At 41.9% G+C, this 16632-nt stretch overlaps 1 protein-coding gene across 1 annotated transcript in view; it reads right to left on the bottom strand.

The window, feature by feature from the left end:
• Positions 1–2596: 2596 nt before the first annotated feature.
• The window catches only part of SGCD (sarcoglycan delta), a 214463-nt gene continuing 200427 nt past the window's right edge, over positions 2597–16632 (bottom strand). Inside the window, exons 7-8 of the mRNA XM_059825134.1 lie at positions 7306–7429; positions 2597–5647 (exon numbers count right to left, since the gene is read on the bottom strand). Coding sequence (XP_059681117.1) covers positions 5474–5647; positions 7306–7429 — 298 coding nt within the window. The 3' untranslated portion in view covers positions 2597–5473. The remainder of the gene's footprint in view (positions 5648–7305; positions 7430–16632) is intronic.

The raw sequence follows: 16632 nt of genomic DNA, 5'->3' as shown, positions 1-16632 counted from the left end.
CTGCTACACGCAGGTTTTGGGTTTTGGGGGTATGTAAGACCGAGAAGTGACACGATGGGGGTTTGGGGGCTGCTGCCCACCTGCATACAGCCCTGTGTGTGGCAGGACACCAGCTGCCCAAATATTACACAGCAATTTCAGAACTGATGAAAAAGGTTAAAATGGGGAAAAGAGAAATGTTTCTGGGATTGCGTTCCTCAACAGCAACAGCAATAAAAAGGCTGGTATTTTCACATCCGAAAAGCACCAATCCCATGCTTTGCAAGGCTTTGCAAGAATGCGCCCTGCGGTTGCTGGGGTGAATCCTGGAGTATGACATTTCAAAATTTAAAATGTCAGCCATAAAAAGAAAAAGGAGCACATCCTCTAACTTTTTTTGTTTTTACTGTACACACTTTTAAAAAGAAATCATTATGGCACAGTTACTCTTCTTCACTGAGCAGCTACTGGAGTTCCTGGTCTGCTCATGCTCGAGTGCAGGTAAGTGAGCAGCCAGTAGCATTTACTCAGTTTATTTATACTTTCAGCTCAGGATGATGTCTTGTAGCACTCTAGGTTATTTCTTCACATTTCAAATTTCAGGTAACCTTGCCCTCTACACACACTTAAAGATTTTTCACATTATTTCCTTTTCTCCCCATTAACAAAGTTAGAGTCTTCCTGACACTTTACTCTCTTAAATGCAGCCTTATGATAAACCTGTACTTTTCCTGCCCAGTTCAAAAAAGCACCATTAAAGTTAATGCATTTCAGGCATGAGGGCAACCAGAGAAGGGATGAATTTCTGTAAGTCTTTGGTCTGTGTCTCACTCTCTTTTGCAATGTGAAACTTAAAGCCATAAGAACAAATATAAAGAAAATTGGCTTTTGTTGTAAACAAGTGTATGTGAACGTGTGTATATTTTTATATATATATATTTGTGTGTGTGCATGCATCTTAAGACAACAAAAGCTAATTTGCTTTAAGACCATCCGTATTTGCAAACTGGGTATGATGTGAACTAACCTGACATCTTCACAAGTTCCACAGGAATCTCTAAGCTTGGAGAAATTTCTAGGGAGGGTTTTTTTTTTTATTTAGACATCATTTTGCTATACTGTATATTGCAGATGGTATTTTTAGGTTTATGCCTTAAACTTTTTTGTTTATGCATATATGTGATATTTCTGACGAAAGGACAGAAAAACCCCTCTCAAAATACAGCTGTTTGACAGCACATGACTGAGAGAACCAAATACAAATCATTCTCATGCATGCTTAATTTTTTAAAAAATGTATACCTAGGAGAGGCCTTATACATATTTTAGTAGTTACTGTCTTCCCCTGTCGATGACTTCCTTTAACATTAACATTTCTTTGTACTCCTAAGCTACCCATTTCACTGACTACTGGGTAATACACTTCAAAAAGTTAAAAAAAAAAAAAACAACCAAAAAAACCCACAAAGAAACTTGGAGAATGGATACAGTTGTATAAACAGTATTGGATCTCTGCTTTCACTAATGGCAAAGTCTTTTTGCTTTAGAAAACCCATCCTAACTCACCTGTGACAGCAGAAGGGCTGTACACTACCTATGGATACGGTACTGGTGTACGGGTGAGCGCTGAGAGTCATCTGCCTGACTGCTTGCTGAAGTGTCGCATGTAAAGCAGATTTAACAAGGTCCCGAAGCTCTATAAAGTTAAGAGTTACAATAGCCAAACGCATTTATCTTTAACTGCAGTATTCATGGTTGCCTAAGGTATATTGACATTAGTATCACAGTCCCTTGATTAGCATTTCAATGGGGTTTTAATGCTGCCACGCAGACCTGCACACAGTGCCGAGTCAGGGTTCGGTCCCACAGCCACCCCAAGGGCTGGCAGCGTTTCCACCGCCCTCAGTGCCCTGAACTGTCACCTAACCAGCTCCTGTCCCAGCTCAGGCCGCGAAGTCATCAGCATCTCTTCCACTGAGCTCAGCAGAAACATATTCACCATCCACCCCAGCCTTGCCTTAGCGTTGGGAGGTAAAACTGAACTCTGCTGTGAGATAAACACCATCTCCCCAAATAGCAAAAGCTCAATTGAACTAAACTGCAGGCCTGATTCACAAAGAAATACACAACCCCTTGTTCATTTTTGGCATTTTATCAATGGCAGGTAGAGCATATGGATGAAATTCCAGCCAGGGAGGCTCTAATTTAAATGGACTCAGGGAAAACCAACCCATACAGGTACAGAAACAGTGAGGGATTTCTGGGCAAGGCAGGAGGAAAAGGGACTCTCGTGCATTTTTCTCATCCAAGAGGTGAGTCGGTCACTCCACAACAGCCCCCAACAACAAACCGTGAAGTGCGAGATAGCTGGATGTGTTTGCATGCTGCTTTTTAAACAAAATGCATGTTTTTTCCCCCGGGATCTCAGACACGCAGTCCTGTCTGTTCTGGTTTGCCACTCACTGAAGAGCAGGGCACTCCTCGTGTGGCCAACATAAGCGCAGGCAGCACCATCTAAACTGTTGTCTTAAAACTCAAGTGGGGCTCAGATGATTTACAAGTCTCTATATGGGTTCAACCTTTCTAGCAACAATCCCTCATCTTTCAACACAATTTTATGCTTTTTAAGATAGAAACATGACTGTAAAATACATTGAAGCAACTACAATTCCTTTACGTAGACATAATTAAGGTACCCTTTGTTCACCTCAGAGAAGCATATGCAGTGATGGCACAGATATGTAAGGTCGTTCCCTAACAGCTCCCCCATAGAAATTCATACCAGAATAAACGGCTGAATGTCCTTAAGCAGTTTCATGGCCTTCGTGATATGAGAAGGTGACAATCTTATCCAAGAGCCCAGCTGAGAAGACCAGCCACTCAAAATTAATTTGTTGGGGTGGAAATCCTCAGCAGAGCAGCCAGAGGGTGCACGGGGATGAGGACTCAGCCACCGGCCTCTCGGGAGCGGAGCATGGAAATCAGGATGCAGCATCCCTGCTGGGTGAGTCCCTGCGTCCAGCCCTGCCTTTCTCACCAGCATTGAACCTCTCGGGGATGGGAAAGTTAATGGGACTCGTTTTCTGTACAGGGCACTCTTCCTGCAGCACGTGTCTTCACAACTGCTCACATGGGACTTTTTTATGAATTGGGCCGTGCTTGCTGTAAGGTTTGTGATCGGTATTAAATGAAACAGGAAAAAAACCTCTACAGTAAATGTAGGACTATGAATGGGACTTCAGTTGTGGTCCCAGAGGTAACGTACACAGTATTTTGCTATATTTAACATGGTAAAAAAAAAGTCTATATCACTCTAGGTGCCCCTACAGTCTTAATGCATTTCATTAATATCTGTTTTAAGTTGCACAACCAGTTCCCAAGACATCCTGTCCCTCCCCCCAAATAAACTAGTTTTAATAACAAGATAAATATGATGTGCTTCTCCTTGCTGAGTGCATTGACTTAAGGCATAGGCACAATTCCCCTCTTTGAACAGAGATGGTATAGTCCTGTGTCCCAATACAATTGTTATCCTGGGTGACCCTTTGCATTCAAACGTTGACTCAAGACATAATAATTACAGGAATCATTCATTAACAAGTAGTTTGAAGTTGTTAATTAATCAGAAAGCATTACTGAAATAAAAGTAGATTATTCATCCTCTTGCAGGAATACATTTTACGGGAGTGTTGCTTTGTTAGGCAGCAACACATCTAATCTAAACTCCATAGAAATCTTTCCTTCGAGTCCAGCCAGTTTTGGATTAAGCCAGAATTGTTAATTTTGAAAAAAAAATCAAACTCTGGTACTCTCCAGACCACAAGAAAATACATGGAAATCTGTAAAAAAGGAATGGGCGAAATTACTTCTAAAGATTTCTATCAGCTATATTTTATCTTGAAGATTGCTTGAAGAATACCAGCTTTACTTAGATATCACTAGGGATGGGCACAGATCTGTCATATTTGCACATGAGCTAATATTATCAAAAACATCTCAGTGGCTTAGGAACCTTGCTGTCCTCGTGAGATTAACTGCAACTTAGACACTTTTGCAGTAATTAGTACATTTGTTTTTCAAGGATTTTTACATGCATGTTGATGCAATTATGGGTCAGAATTCAATGATCTGGGCTCTTCTCATTATTTTTCAAAACTTGAACAGTGACAGTAATGTTACCAGATCAGATTTTGCATTTTATCCTGCCCGTAAGTGACTCCTGGACTTTAAAATAAGGAAAAATGCAACCATGAAAAGGTTCAACCACAGAGTTTTTGGGGCTCAAATTCTAGAGGAACCGGCATCCAAAGCCCTTGCTTTCCAGTAGTCTGGCTTTCTCACAGTCTTTATAAATCCTTAAAAAAGGTCTATTTCATTGTTAGCATCTCTGATATTTGCAGTCTCCACCAAATCTAAGTGACCTTGGACTGTATATCCTGAAAAAAAAGGTGACAAAAGTTCTGGTGTAGCATTGACAATACACATCTAATTTGAATGAATTTCTCTGTTTCTCTGGGTAGAAGAGGTAATTCTCTCTGTTTCTACAGATATTGACAGGTACTATAGAAATCTTAAATCTTCTCACCTTCACATGGTATCTTAAATCTTTTCAAAATTAAAGGTGCTAACGGAGAGTGTGTAGAGTGATACAGGACACCTGTTAACTAAGGAGGTTCAGGATTTTTCTATCTAGTCCAACTTTCACATTTATTTTTCCTTCCAAGAACTAAATGCAATGCTAGTTTTCTTAGCACAGAGATGACTTTAGGTTAGCATTAGAGTTGATGCGTCACAAGGCATCCTTGGCCATGCACAGGCAAGTCTCAAACCCCTTCAGAAAAATACATGCTTATTCCAGCAAGATCTGGACTTTTCTACTGGCCAAGTGCAATCCATCTCTCTCAACAGGGAGCCATGCTTTAGGTGAAAATTAGAGAGTGTACTTTAACCTCAGGTATCTTGGATCACTCTACGTGATTAGTACAGCACATCTGGCTATTTTTTTAGTTTTTTGGGGTTTTTTTCATGCCACTGATTTAATGGTGCAAAAATAATCAGAGATGCTTCTCTTCCCTTTGTGTGTTGGTGGGTCTACATCGGTTCCAGGGTCTTGCCCACAGCCTTCCCATTGCTCTGAGAACATGATCAAAAACGAGGGGTGATCATTAGACTATATTAGTACGGAAGGGTCCAGGGGAGCATCAAGTCCAATTCAGCAGATTGTACCAGTAAATTTTGGTGTGGGAAAGAGAAATGCTACACAAATGTAACAGGGTCACCCTGGGATTCCTTGTACTGAAACATCATTTTACACAGAGGATATATATATTTTATATATATATTTTTATATATATATTCACACACACGCGCGCGCACACACAAAAAAAGTCTTTGATAGGCTTTCTGTGTTCTAGTAAAAATAGTTGGCAGCTGCAATCTGTGAGACCAGAACTGGCTTTTGTGCTGCCTGCGACGCCCCACTGCAAATTGTCTCTCAAAGGCAGACGCTTGTATTTATCTGGCAGGTCGAGCTAGTGCCTGCCTGAGACAGAAATAACCTCCCATTGGGACACACACAGAGCTCGTAGATTTTTTGCCTGGACCCTGCAGAAGATGAAGATCCTTGAGGCAAGTTAGGTAGTTTGATTTTTGCAGAATTCAATGTTATCTGAAGTCAGAGATGGGGAGAGAGAGAAAGAGAGAGAAAATTAGTGGAGTGATGTTATATCTGATCTTGTGTTTAAAGAAGCTTTCTTCAGACAACTCGGCTGCTACAAAAACTGGGTAGGCAAGTGTATTAAGATGGGAAAGTCTAATACAAATCTTGGTAAGCGTATGATCTGCCTTTACCATGAGTCACCTAAGACCTCCAGTTTGTTTCTGCTGATCTACCCACTGTGTTTTCTTGGCTTGTAGCTTCCTAGCGCACCTCCGTGTTTGGGTTAACCCAACCAGAGGTACCCCACTGCTAGGTGGGGAGTGTGTATGGTTCACGTCTATGCAATGACTCTGCTCCTCCACTGGGACTTCTGGCACTGTGATCCCATTGCCAGTTACATTTACAGGCTCACAGCACTGACTTGTATGTATATTTTATGTATACGTATAACACTTCTACATATATTAAAAATAACTTAAATGCCACAACAGACCTGAATTTCTCCTTATAAAACAGAACATAAAAGCGAGTATGTGGCAGCTCTTAGACACATGGCAGCTACAGGGGAGTGCTCTAACATTACCAAGAAGAGCAGAGTAAGATAACCTGCACGCCAGAATATTACAGGGTGACTGAATGTATTTTCTCTTATCTTGCAATTACAGTAAGAGTCTCCACTTCAGTTTCAGTATCCAACCATCTAATCTCCTGAAAGACACAGGTCAATATATGCATTTTAAAAGCAAATTAGTGTTTAAAACATTAAGGTAACTGCTTGCAGTAGTGAAATGCCTTGGATTTCAACTGTAGTGTATTAGGTAGGAGTTTTTCTATTTTTGGGTTTTTTTTTTGTTAACGCCCCTGGTCTGGGTTTGCAATGTCTTAAAATGCAAATGTTTAGAAATAGCAGGAATTGCAATAGAAATCCCATTCTATTTATTACACCTGGCACTAAGATATGAAAACATTAGCTTAAGTTGGAGCCCTATTGCCAGAAGGTTTGCATTCAATGGGAAGCTCCTCCTGCTGAGGCTCTTGGTGGGTTCCCCAGTGGGAGCTCCTCAGCCACATCCTTCGGTGTCTTCCATCACTGTGGCAGAAGGAGGGGATAGAACCATCTGCCCATGTATTTTTGAGACAACAGAAGATGCTTAACTCAACACCTATTTTACTTTTGTTCTGTGTTATCAGTTTTAGTTACTCTCTCTTCCCCTTTGGAAGTTTCCCCAGTGCAACAACCTGTGTCTCCTAATGTTCCCCTTCTTTCCAAAATGAAAACATCAGCTACAAAAGCTTTTCAGATCAATACTGGTGAATTAAACTCTTATAGAAAAATGTATGATAAAAGATGTAATTATGCTGGCCAAGTAAATCTTGTTTTAAAGTGACAAGGAAACAAAGAATTTAGAAGCACTGTGTATTTTACAGCCGCATAAATCTGCTTGAACAACAGATGCTATTATCCAAGCACTTTAAAAATAACGAATCAGCCTTTGCCATAGAGTGAGTCTCATTTGCATATGATATGTTCAATCACTGCTAGCAGAAACTAAGCTTTCGCACCAGTGTTTCAAATGCAGTGGCTCAGTGACTCAGAAGGCTACAAATCTGCAGGAGATCTGTGGGTTGGTTTGTTTTTCCTGCAGGGCTTGACGTCGGTCGCTTACCTCTCCGTCTTTGGATTCCAGCCTGAGCTCTGTCCTGCACGTTGCTTTCAAGCTGCCGGCCTCGGCGTTGATCTCGATGCCTTTTGGAGCCTCCATCACCAGCGCGCGTGTAGGCGACTCCAGTCTGTAACAGAAAGGGGAGTTACAGAGCCCGGTGGGTTGAATATTCACGCTCAATCTCAGGCTGTCATCTCGCACAGCCTGACTGCCCATTGCACGGCACCTTAGGACCTACTGATGTTCAGATCCACGCCTGGTTTAGTCAGCGGAAAGAATTCATGCACAATGTGGTAAGACACATTACAAATCCAATCTGCTAACATTTCATATCAACTTTGCTATGCTGGGTCAAGATGCAAGGTGCAGTAAAGCTCCCCCCATGATCAGCTTGCTCATCTGCAAGTTCAGATTTCTAACTGATCAGTGCTAACGGGGGATATTAGCAAAGCAGTATATCTACACAGGGAGTGCAAACACTTCTCTTCCTCAAACCACTGTTCAAGCAGGAACAAATTAGTACTCCTGACTCCCAATAATGTGAGGTTTGGAAGGGTTTAAGGACATAAGGGAACCACTCACATCACCCTGCCCACAACCAGGCACCCCTCTGCAGTGCTTTGACTCCTCCTAACTGTGGATACACCACACAGGGATCTGATAACCCTGTTACAGCACTGGCTAACATAGCCAAACCTTTTAGTTCAGGCAGTTGGGGTTAACGCTGTAAGATGTAGAAGCACAAGGTTCAGTCTTCCTTGCTGATTATCCATTCATAGGTCTTGTATTATACTTGTCTTTTCTGTTCTTTATAATACAGTCTCTTACTACTTTCTGTATTGAAAATGATAATAAAACCCAGTTCTCCCGCTTTGGGCATATCCTCTTAGTTGATTTTATCACCATTTGTTTACTGTACCATCACAAGATCTAGATTACGATCTCCCCAGGTGAAGCAGGCAGGCGGACTGGAACCGAAGCTGCTCTGCCTCGACTGCTTTGGGCAGGCAGCACTGACAAAACCAAAGCACAAGGGCAGCACACAACCACCGAGCTTACTTGGGCAGCTTTTAGGATTTGCTTGCATTACTGCAGTTGCACTTCAGCTGTTTCTTCCCTCTTCAGACATAATCATTTGTGCAAGTAAGTGTATTCTTAAATGGACTCCTGCTGGTACTGAGACAACATTATGGGAGACTGAGGGAATTTGGCTGTATTTATTGCAGCCAACAGTTCAATAAAGCAAAGGCACAGTTCCCTCTGTGTGGCACTTTTCAAGTTATGACTTTCCCTCTTGCTGGTGTCTTCATATTGCTGCTTTTCGAACATCTTTCCCTCAAGACCCCAAACTCATCTGTAATTTCCTGGCTGACTCAACTAAATCTAAATTTCAGGGAAGAACTGAGGCATACATAGCCCAAGGAATGAGCGAGGTCTCATGGTTAGCAACCTCTGCACAATCTTTCTGAGCTGCTTTTTGTTTGCTCTCTGCAGGGAAGCTACATCTTACATAAAACTTCTGATCCCTCCACTGGTATCACCCGTTGGCTGGTTCCTGTATGAGGAACCTAAGGTTAAGACTGCTGCTACTCACTTTTTTTTGGTGTTTTTTTTTCCTCCCCCTCCCCCCCCCGCCCCCCCCCAATTGAATTGCAGATTGCATGGAGGAGAAAAAGCTTGGAAAGAATGTTTCACATTAAATAGTGCTACCTGGGATATGATTCCCTGTGACCTTCCAGTTGCAATAACTGCCTTTCCAATATCTGTACGAATTTCTTTATGGTAAAAATAGCCACAGCACACAGCCTTAAAGCTCTGGCACCTGCACTCTGGTGGCTTTCATGACGGTGGCTTCACACGCTGTCTGTCCCACATTTTCCCTGGAGATTTCTGCCCAGGGACACAGTACGCTCTCATCCTTGGTGGTGCAGCTCACAAGCTGGTGTCTACACCAAAAAATGAAGGATGCTCTGCTTGTGCTAAGCCCCCAGGATCTGAGCTGCAGTGGCTGGGATGCAGGCGCACATCCACTCCTGCTGCTTCTGCTCCAGAGGCAGCATCCCCTCGAAGAGAAGCAGACATCTAAGGCCAGTACCGTCTTAAGTCACTGTAGCTAAATTCACCAGAGGATGTGTCCAAACCCAAGACAGCTGAGCTAATCTGAGGATAAAATAATTCCTAAGAACCATAGCCAGGTGACTCTTCAGCTCTCCGACATCTAGTCACTTCAATTTCTTTGATGTCTTGGCTGTCTCAATGTATTCGTTCATCTGTTAATCTTGTAGCTTTTCTGTCCACTGAGAAATAAATCTTGTAAGTGCAAAACAGTGTTCAGACACCACAGTGCAAATGCACTCATTTGCAGCAGCAGCAGCTCTCAATTCCTGCTCTGTACAGGAGCAGCCTCCCAGTCCCACACCAGTGCTTTACTGGAGAGTGCAGAGGGCTGGAAAATCGGTGAATGTTTTCCCATGGTGGGAGGATCAAGAGAGGACCTTCTTGCATATCTTCCCCTGTGCACACAGGTCCCCATAACATCAAACCGAGTCAAATTCATGCTTTGAGCAAGCTGCTAAGTACCTAGGAGTCTATTAGATAACATTGTCCCAAAGTTTTATTCTCTTTTCGTATCTAACAAAGAGACTGAGTTGTTCTCCCTCCTCCACCCAATGAAAACCTACAGGCAGGATAATAACAGTATCTTACAAACACTGATGAAAACCCATGCGATTTTAGACAAATCCTAATCCCTCCAGACCTTCTTGCTGCATGGAGGCACAAATGACCCTCTCGAGCACCCCCCAATAATCCATGGTGTAATGTGGGACAAGCACACAACGCCGGGGCTTTGCTGGGGCTCCGTAACCCGCCCCGCTCCCTGCAGCACCATGTGTGTTTTTTAAAGTTAGCTGAGCTGACCCCCACTCTGTCAGACTAAATCACCAGCTCAGACAGCTGCAATCTTGATGACAGGCTGAATTAACCAAAACCCATCCCTTTAATGTTAAAAATATAATTTTGAAGCCCAGGGGGTTTTTTTTGAACCTTAAAACTATGGAAATTAGTGCAAGTACTATAACAGCAAAGTGCAGCTCTTCCAATGATGAGAAACTTGGGCTTGCAGCCCACATGGTTTTGTACTTGTGCTGTGGGTTTGGAGTTTGAATCTTCTCTCTCTTACATGTTCCATATTGGTGTAACTCCATCTGTTTGCATGAGACTTTTGTCCCAATTTATGCTACTGTAAATGAGGACAGAAAGGTCTTAATAAAATTTTCCTTGGCATTTGAGGGGCATATGATTGTAAGGGATTTAATTTGATTACTTTCTGATATCCTGAATGAATCCCTGAGACACCTATCTTTAAACCAGGAGCTGAAAAATCTATGCAAAGCCAGAGAACGCAGTTGAGGAGTTTATGCTCTAGGGGGTTTGAGTAATGTTTACCGAATACTTTCATTTGAAGCAAGTGTTTAAGAGACACTCTGCTTTTAAACCTCATTCTGTCTTCCAGAGCAGAACCAATTTGGAAACTAATAATGAAAGAAAATGATTTAGTGATGAACAGATAATTTGTTCAAAATCAACATTTGTTTTCCAGTGTGATACTCTGGAGCTTTCAGTAGGATTCACATCTCCTGGTTAGGTGTAAGCCCGTACTTACAGCGTTAGGCTGGAAAGGTGGCTGCATGAATATAGATTGTTTCATTATTTGCTCCTGCTCTTGAATTTTCCATCCCAGCAATTGGCACATAAGCCCTTTTTATTGACCATGGACGCTGCTTATTTTTGCTCCAGTATTTCCAGGGCCGGATTCTGACCTCTCTCACAGAGCTGTGCAAGGAGGGTAAATTCAGCGCTATCCACAGAGTTACAGCATGTTGAATCCATGACCGAGATCAGCTAATTCCTCCCACTGCCATAAAATTGCTCCTATCCCACCTACAGTCTCCTAGTAGGTGGATGAAGAGACAGTCTCCTGTCTGGGTGACTTCCCACAACATGGGAACCTCTCCTATGGATCCCAGGGTGTCACGTAAGCCCAAAACTTTAAAGGACAAGACACGAGTAACAGGGTTTTCAGAACTATAAAAGTACACGTATGCAGGTTCTACTTATTACAACGGGTGTTAAGTACTTTTGAAAATCCCATTGAGCACCTAAATGCCATAACAAATCTGACCCTTAATCTCAGTTCTTAGTTCTGCAACAGAGGTAACAGCACTTTCCAACTCCACAGGGAGGATGAAAAGATAAATATGTTAGTGGTTGTGAAGCGGTTACATACCGTAATAACCGAGGCCAGGTAAGTACCATGGCCAAAGATAGATGGCTGGCAGATGGATAACCGATCTTTCCAAAGCTGCAATATTAGGCTCTTACCTTCATCAAAAATACTGTTAGTCTTGTTCCTCCCACTGAGCACACTCAGCCTGCATATCAATGTGCGAGATGCTGTATGCAGGGGAAGCCTCTGTCCCTCTCACCATGCTTAATGGACAGTGTTAAATGTGCCTCTTAAGGCCTTTTTCTCAAACCTATCACCGAAGCATCTCACATTTTAAAGAGAGGTGATGGCATGAGTGCATCTCGCAGTGAACCCCTCTCCTGCTATCGCTGGAAATTTTGTGCTCCTGGGAGTCAACAAGGGAGCAAAATTTTCAGTGCCATCCCTGCTTTGCTTTGAAAACTTCAGCAATAGTTTAAAGGAGGTCAGCATATGAGTTTGTATTGTGGTTCCAGTGAAAGTCATTCTCTTGGAATGATCATTACTTACCCAGATTTCTAGTTTTCATTTCCTTCATCATAAACAGTCACATTAATCACTTCAGCAACATGGATTATATTTCCTTCTTGTGCCTCTCCTCACTCCCCCCAGGAAAATGCGTTGCTTTCCTTACAATATCAACAGCCTTTTGAAATTGAGGAGAAGAGAGGATATTACAGATGCGAAGGCAGTACCACCAGCAGCTAGGGGCTGCTGACGTGCTTCCGATGAAGTGGGCATAATTTCCTTAAAAAAATAAAGTTTAATACGAATAGTTCAGGGTGAAAAATACTCGCCTGGGTCCAGAATTGATGGAAACTGGACTGGGCAAATACAGGCTGATTCCTTGGAGCCCATCAGCCTGCAGAGGACTGGGAGGGAAGTGACGTTATCTCCACATCCCAGGGGAAGGGCTGGTACCAAAGGCTGCAGCACCGTAGAGGGATGATCCTCAACATGTGAAAGGAGTTAACGTGAACTGGGGACCTATTGCTGCCACTTTTAAATTTTTTTTTTTTTTTTTTTTTTAACAAGGTATGCCCCAAGCTTCAGAATTTCTTGTCCCCAATAGGGGATTTTTCTGAGTGGGGCACAAACTTTGCTTGCAGTATGGAAATGGAAAGAGAAGTTTACTCTCTGGAGGTGAGGAGCATATGATGCAGCAGTGTGGTAACATGAGCTAATTTAATTTTGCTTAGAAGCCTCTGGACTGAGAATAGAACATGTATTACTGCAGCTGTAGCCCATTATTTCTAATGATTCTAATTATTTCTTATGGTATCCATCTGACCAGCTATAAGATTTCACATTGAGCATAAAATTAGCCAATGTTACCACTGTGCCTGCTTACATCTCATACAATTAGTAAATTATGCTAGCAAGTAAACGTAGAGCTCCATCAATTTGCTGGTAATGAACTAGTATCTCAGGTTGAAATTTGTTTTCAGCTTTAACTCCCTGGTTTCAATGAAATCAATGGGATGACCCATTCAGTGACTTATACTATAAGGATAACACACTCCATTATTTGTGTCTTATCTTATATATATCTATTTGTAAAAGAAAACACAATACTTTTCTCCCCATTAACTGGCAGTTAATTAACTTCTACTGAATTGCAAAGAAACCATGCTTATTTTCTATTTCTAGAATGTTTTTAAACTTCTTTTTAAATGTCTTACCTTTGCCTGTATTGGAACAGAAAAAGTTTGGGAGGAGGAACAACGGGTTGACTCTGGACTCACCAGGTGAAAACCTCAACTGATCATAAGTTCAAGCAAAGTCTTGTCATCCCCCAAAGACCAAAAGGCTCTGCCCTGAGCTCTACCCTTCGTCACTAGATTTCCTTCCTACTGGAAGGTACTGCCCTTTCATGAGAACAAAATAAGCTAAAATATGGCAACAACAGTGAACCTAATATAAAACAGGAAAGAGCTAAAAAGGGAGCTGGCCTTGATACATCAGAGTGAGAGGTTAAAATCAAAAGGGGAAAAAACACAATGTCTTTTTCCAAGATAACATGATTTTGACAAAATATGACATACGTGGCCCAGTACAAAAGCAGCAAGTACCCTGAGAGCCCATAGAAGAGATCATCACTGTTAAGAAAATATGTCTCCCTGTTATTTATTGCTTAGCATTGACATAAATCTCATTTTCAATTACATTTTAATGAAGCACACCAATTACTGTTTGAATGGGGACATCTGATTACAGTCTCAATCAACAGAAATAAATCTGGCTAATGGAAAGTTTCCAGGGTATTTTCTTTAGGAACATTAATTACAGAAGTAAACAAGGATATATTATTATCATGTCATCCAATTGTAAATCCTGCCTATGGCTGTAAATACTGTTTAGTTTGAGAGCACGTATCACCATACAGTTTCCAGTGTTTATGCTGCAAATCTAATAAGTGACAATTCCAGTGCAGCCATACTCTGAAACAGATTTTTATGGCTGGTGGTCCAAAGCCTCATGTAATTCCTAATATGATCTAGCGGACAATGAATGAAAATTCTTTCAGCTATCATCCACAAACCATGGTTAATTCCTAAGGAAAATCCAGTTAACTCTGTCAGAGACCTGACAGGAGCAGAGGTCTGTGATGCTTTATTGGAAATTACAGTTTTCTAATTGAGCCAGAGATAAGTCTGGTTCAAATGGCAAGGGGTGCAACAACTTTGCTTCTCTGTATTTGGGCAGCACGGATGCTAGAGATTTTGTACAAAGCTGAGTCAAGAGAAAGAAAAAGAGATTGAGAAACTACTATGAATTACCCTTGTGCTTAAAACTAGTCGTAAGCTTTAATATTTTCTCGGATAGGGAACCTAGTGAACGTGCTACATGAATAGTCCTGCTGGGACTCTGCAAGTGCTGCAGTCCCTGATGGATGAACGAAGAAGCAAGAGTGTGTGTGTTTTTGTGGGTACCTGTGTGCTTGCTCCATCCTCCCCCCTGGTGAGCTGCGTCTATCAAGTCCTGACCATTTCTCCCTGCTTCAGCTCTGTTAATTCAGTCTCAAGCTAATGCCTTAAATCTCATTTTACAACTTCCCTTTTCTTTTTTTTTTTTTAAATAGAACTCTTATAGCGGCAATACAAAAAGAAGTGCTTAATCACAAGAACTGTAATAAACTTGCTGCTGGTTTTGCTAACTTCAGCTTAGCGCCAAATGAACCAGTTTATATATTTTTCACCTAGTTTGAGCTGCAGGTACTGTGTTTAGTGAACTTTTCCTAAACAAAGTCTATGCTAAAACAATACTCTCCCGACCACATAATGGAAATATCTTAGTATCTCTTCAGAGACTACAACTCTGTGAGGAGGGCTAATTGAGTAACAGGAACAGTTTGAAACCATTACAAAGCTGGTCAAAGCCAGCATTAGGAAGATGCTCAGCTAGTATTCAAAGATTTGAGTGGTTCTAGACAAATGAGGAACCAGAGGCATTTGTAGGTACGGTACCAGCTTACAGCCTGAGCAGTTGAGAACCAGCTTTCATTTTCCTCCGAAAAAAATGTCATTCCTCAGCAAGAGGAACAGTTCGAGCATGCAGTTCCTCCCAGCATACTGCAAATCCCCTGTTGTAGTCTTCCAGTACACTTTGCACTAGCTTAGGCTTACTCAGAGCACTAAAAAGCAGTAAAACTAGAAAAACATGGATGAATCAAAATACAGTTGTAAATTCTTTGTGATTGCCTACCATGCTACAGCATGGGAATTGCTGAAGGATATGTAATTATGCAAAGTTGTCCTAAATGTTTTAGGGTTTGGGGTGGTTTTTTTGACTTTTTAAGTAATCTCTGGAATGGTTAGCAAGAAGCCAAATATAGTATTTAGAAGACAAAAGCAGAGATCAAACAGAAGATACCAAATTAATCTAGGGAGAAAAATGTACTGTGTAATACTATTGAGATCTAATTTCATTATGAACTGGAGAAGTGGTGAAGGGTAGAGAGTGTCAAAGAAAAAAGTACAAGATTAATGTTTAATGAAGGGGAGGTATGGCTGAGAAAATTAAAATCATCTGGATAATTAAAAATTTCTGTTGCTTATAAATCAAGGAAGGAAATTATCATAGAAATTGGGAGATAATAAAAAATTATGTGTGGTAAACAGAGATGTGGTTTAAGAAGATGATGTGTTTAAGTGGCCAGGGAAGGGATTCCGGGACGCACAATGAATTATTCCTATTTCAAGTGTAGAGATGACCGCAACTTCACCCTTCTCACCTGGTGGGTTGTGACCAGATTGGTCTTGCTCTGAATCCCTACTGTGCCTGATAGACCCGAGTGGAGACCTGTCTGCAGGATTACCTCCATCCTGCCATGCTCAATCTTAGTTGATTAATGCTCAACCTTAATTGATAAGCTAGAACATCCAGAGTCATTAGTGTGCCATGTGGTGGGAAACCTCCATGTAACAGGGCCTGGCTGCGGCCAGAAGAAGATGCTGAGTGGCCAGGGGCCGCATCCTGAGCAGGCACAGTGCCACCTTGCACCTCTTGGCAGAGGTGTTATCAGCTGAGAGCATGGGCTTGATTAATAAAACCACAGCAATTGTAGGTGAGACTGAGAAGATTCAGCCTGTAGAGGATAGCCCTGTATGTTAACATAATCTCTGCCAGGAACCAGCCATATGAGACACTATGAAATACAGGAGCAGAGAGTCAGCTCTGGCTAGAGGAAAATCAAAGGACAGATGTCCCCTCTCCTGGCATGACCAGAAGTGGGACAGTAAATGACATTATCACAGAGCAGACTGAACTCTAACTAAGCCATAGCGCTGCTACGGGTGCCACTAGCTGGAACTTAAGAGCCTGTAATTATTTTTATTACAAAAAACTCACCACCAAATGTCTCTCACCACAAGTTACATAGTCAGGGTCAAAACTGGTCAAGTAATGGTCTGGAAATTCCTTCGTGGCTGCGTGTGCTAACCGGAGGGCTTGGCGCTGCAGCATGGCCATGCCTCTGCTCCCGCTGGCCACAGCTTCTCTGCACTCCCAGTGTGGCAAAGTAACAGATTCAGTAGTTAGATATGCCCAATCTACTACCTAAA

This window comes from Gavia stellata, chromosome 16 (assembly GCF_030936135.1).
Source record: "Gavia stellata isolate bGavSte3 chromosome 16, bGavSte3.hap2, whole genome shotgun sequence".
Classification (NCBI taxonomy): Eukaryota; Metazoa; Chordata; class Aves; order Gaviiformes; family Gaviidae; genus Gavia; species Gavia stellata.
This window is presented reverse-complemented; position numbering and strand designations above follow the sequence as displayed.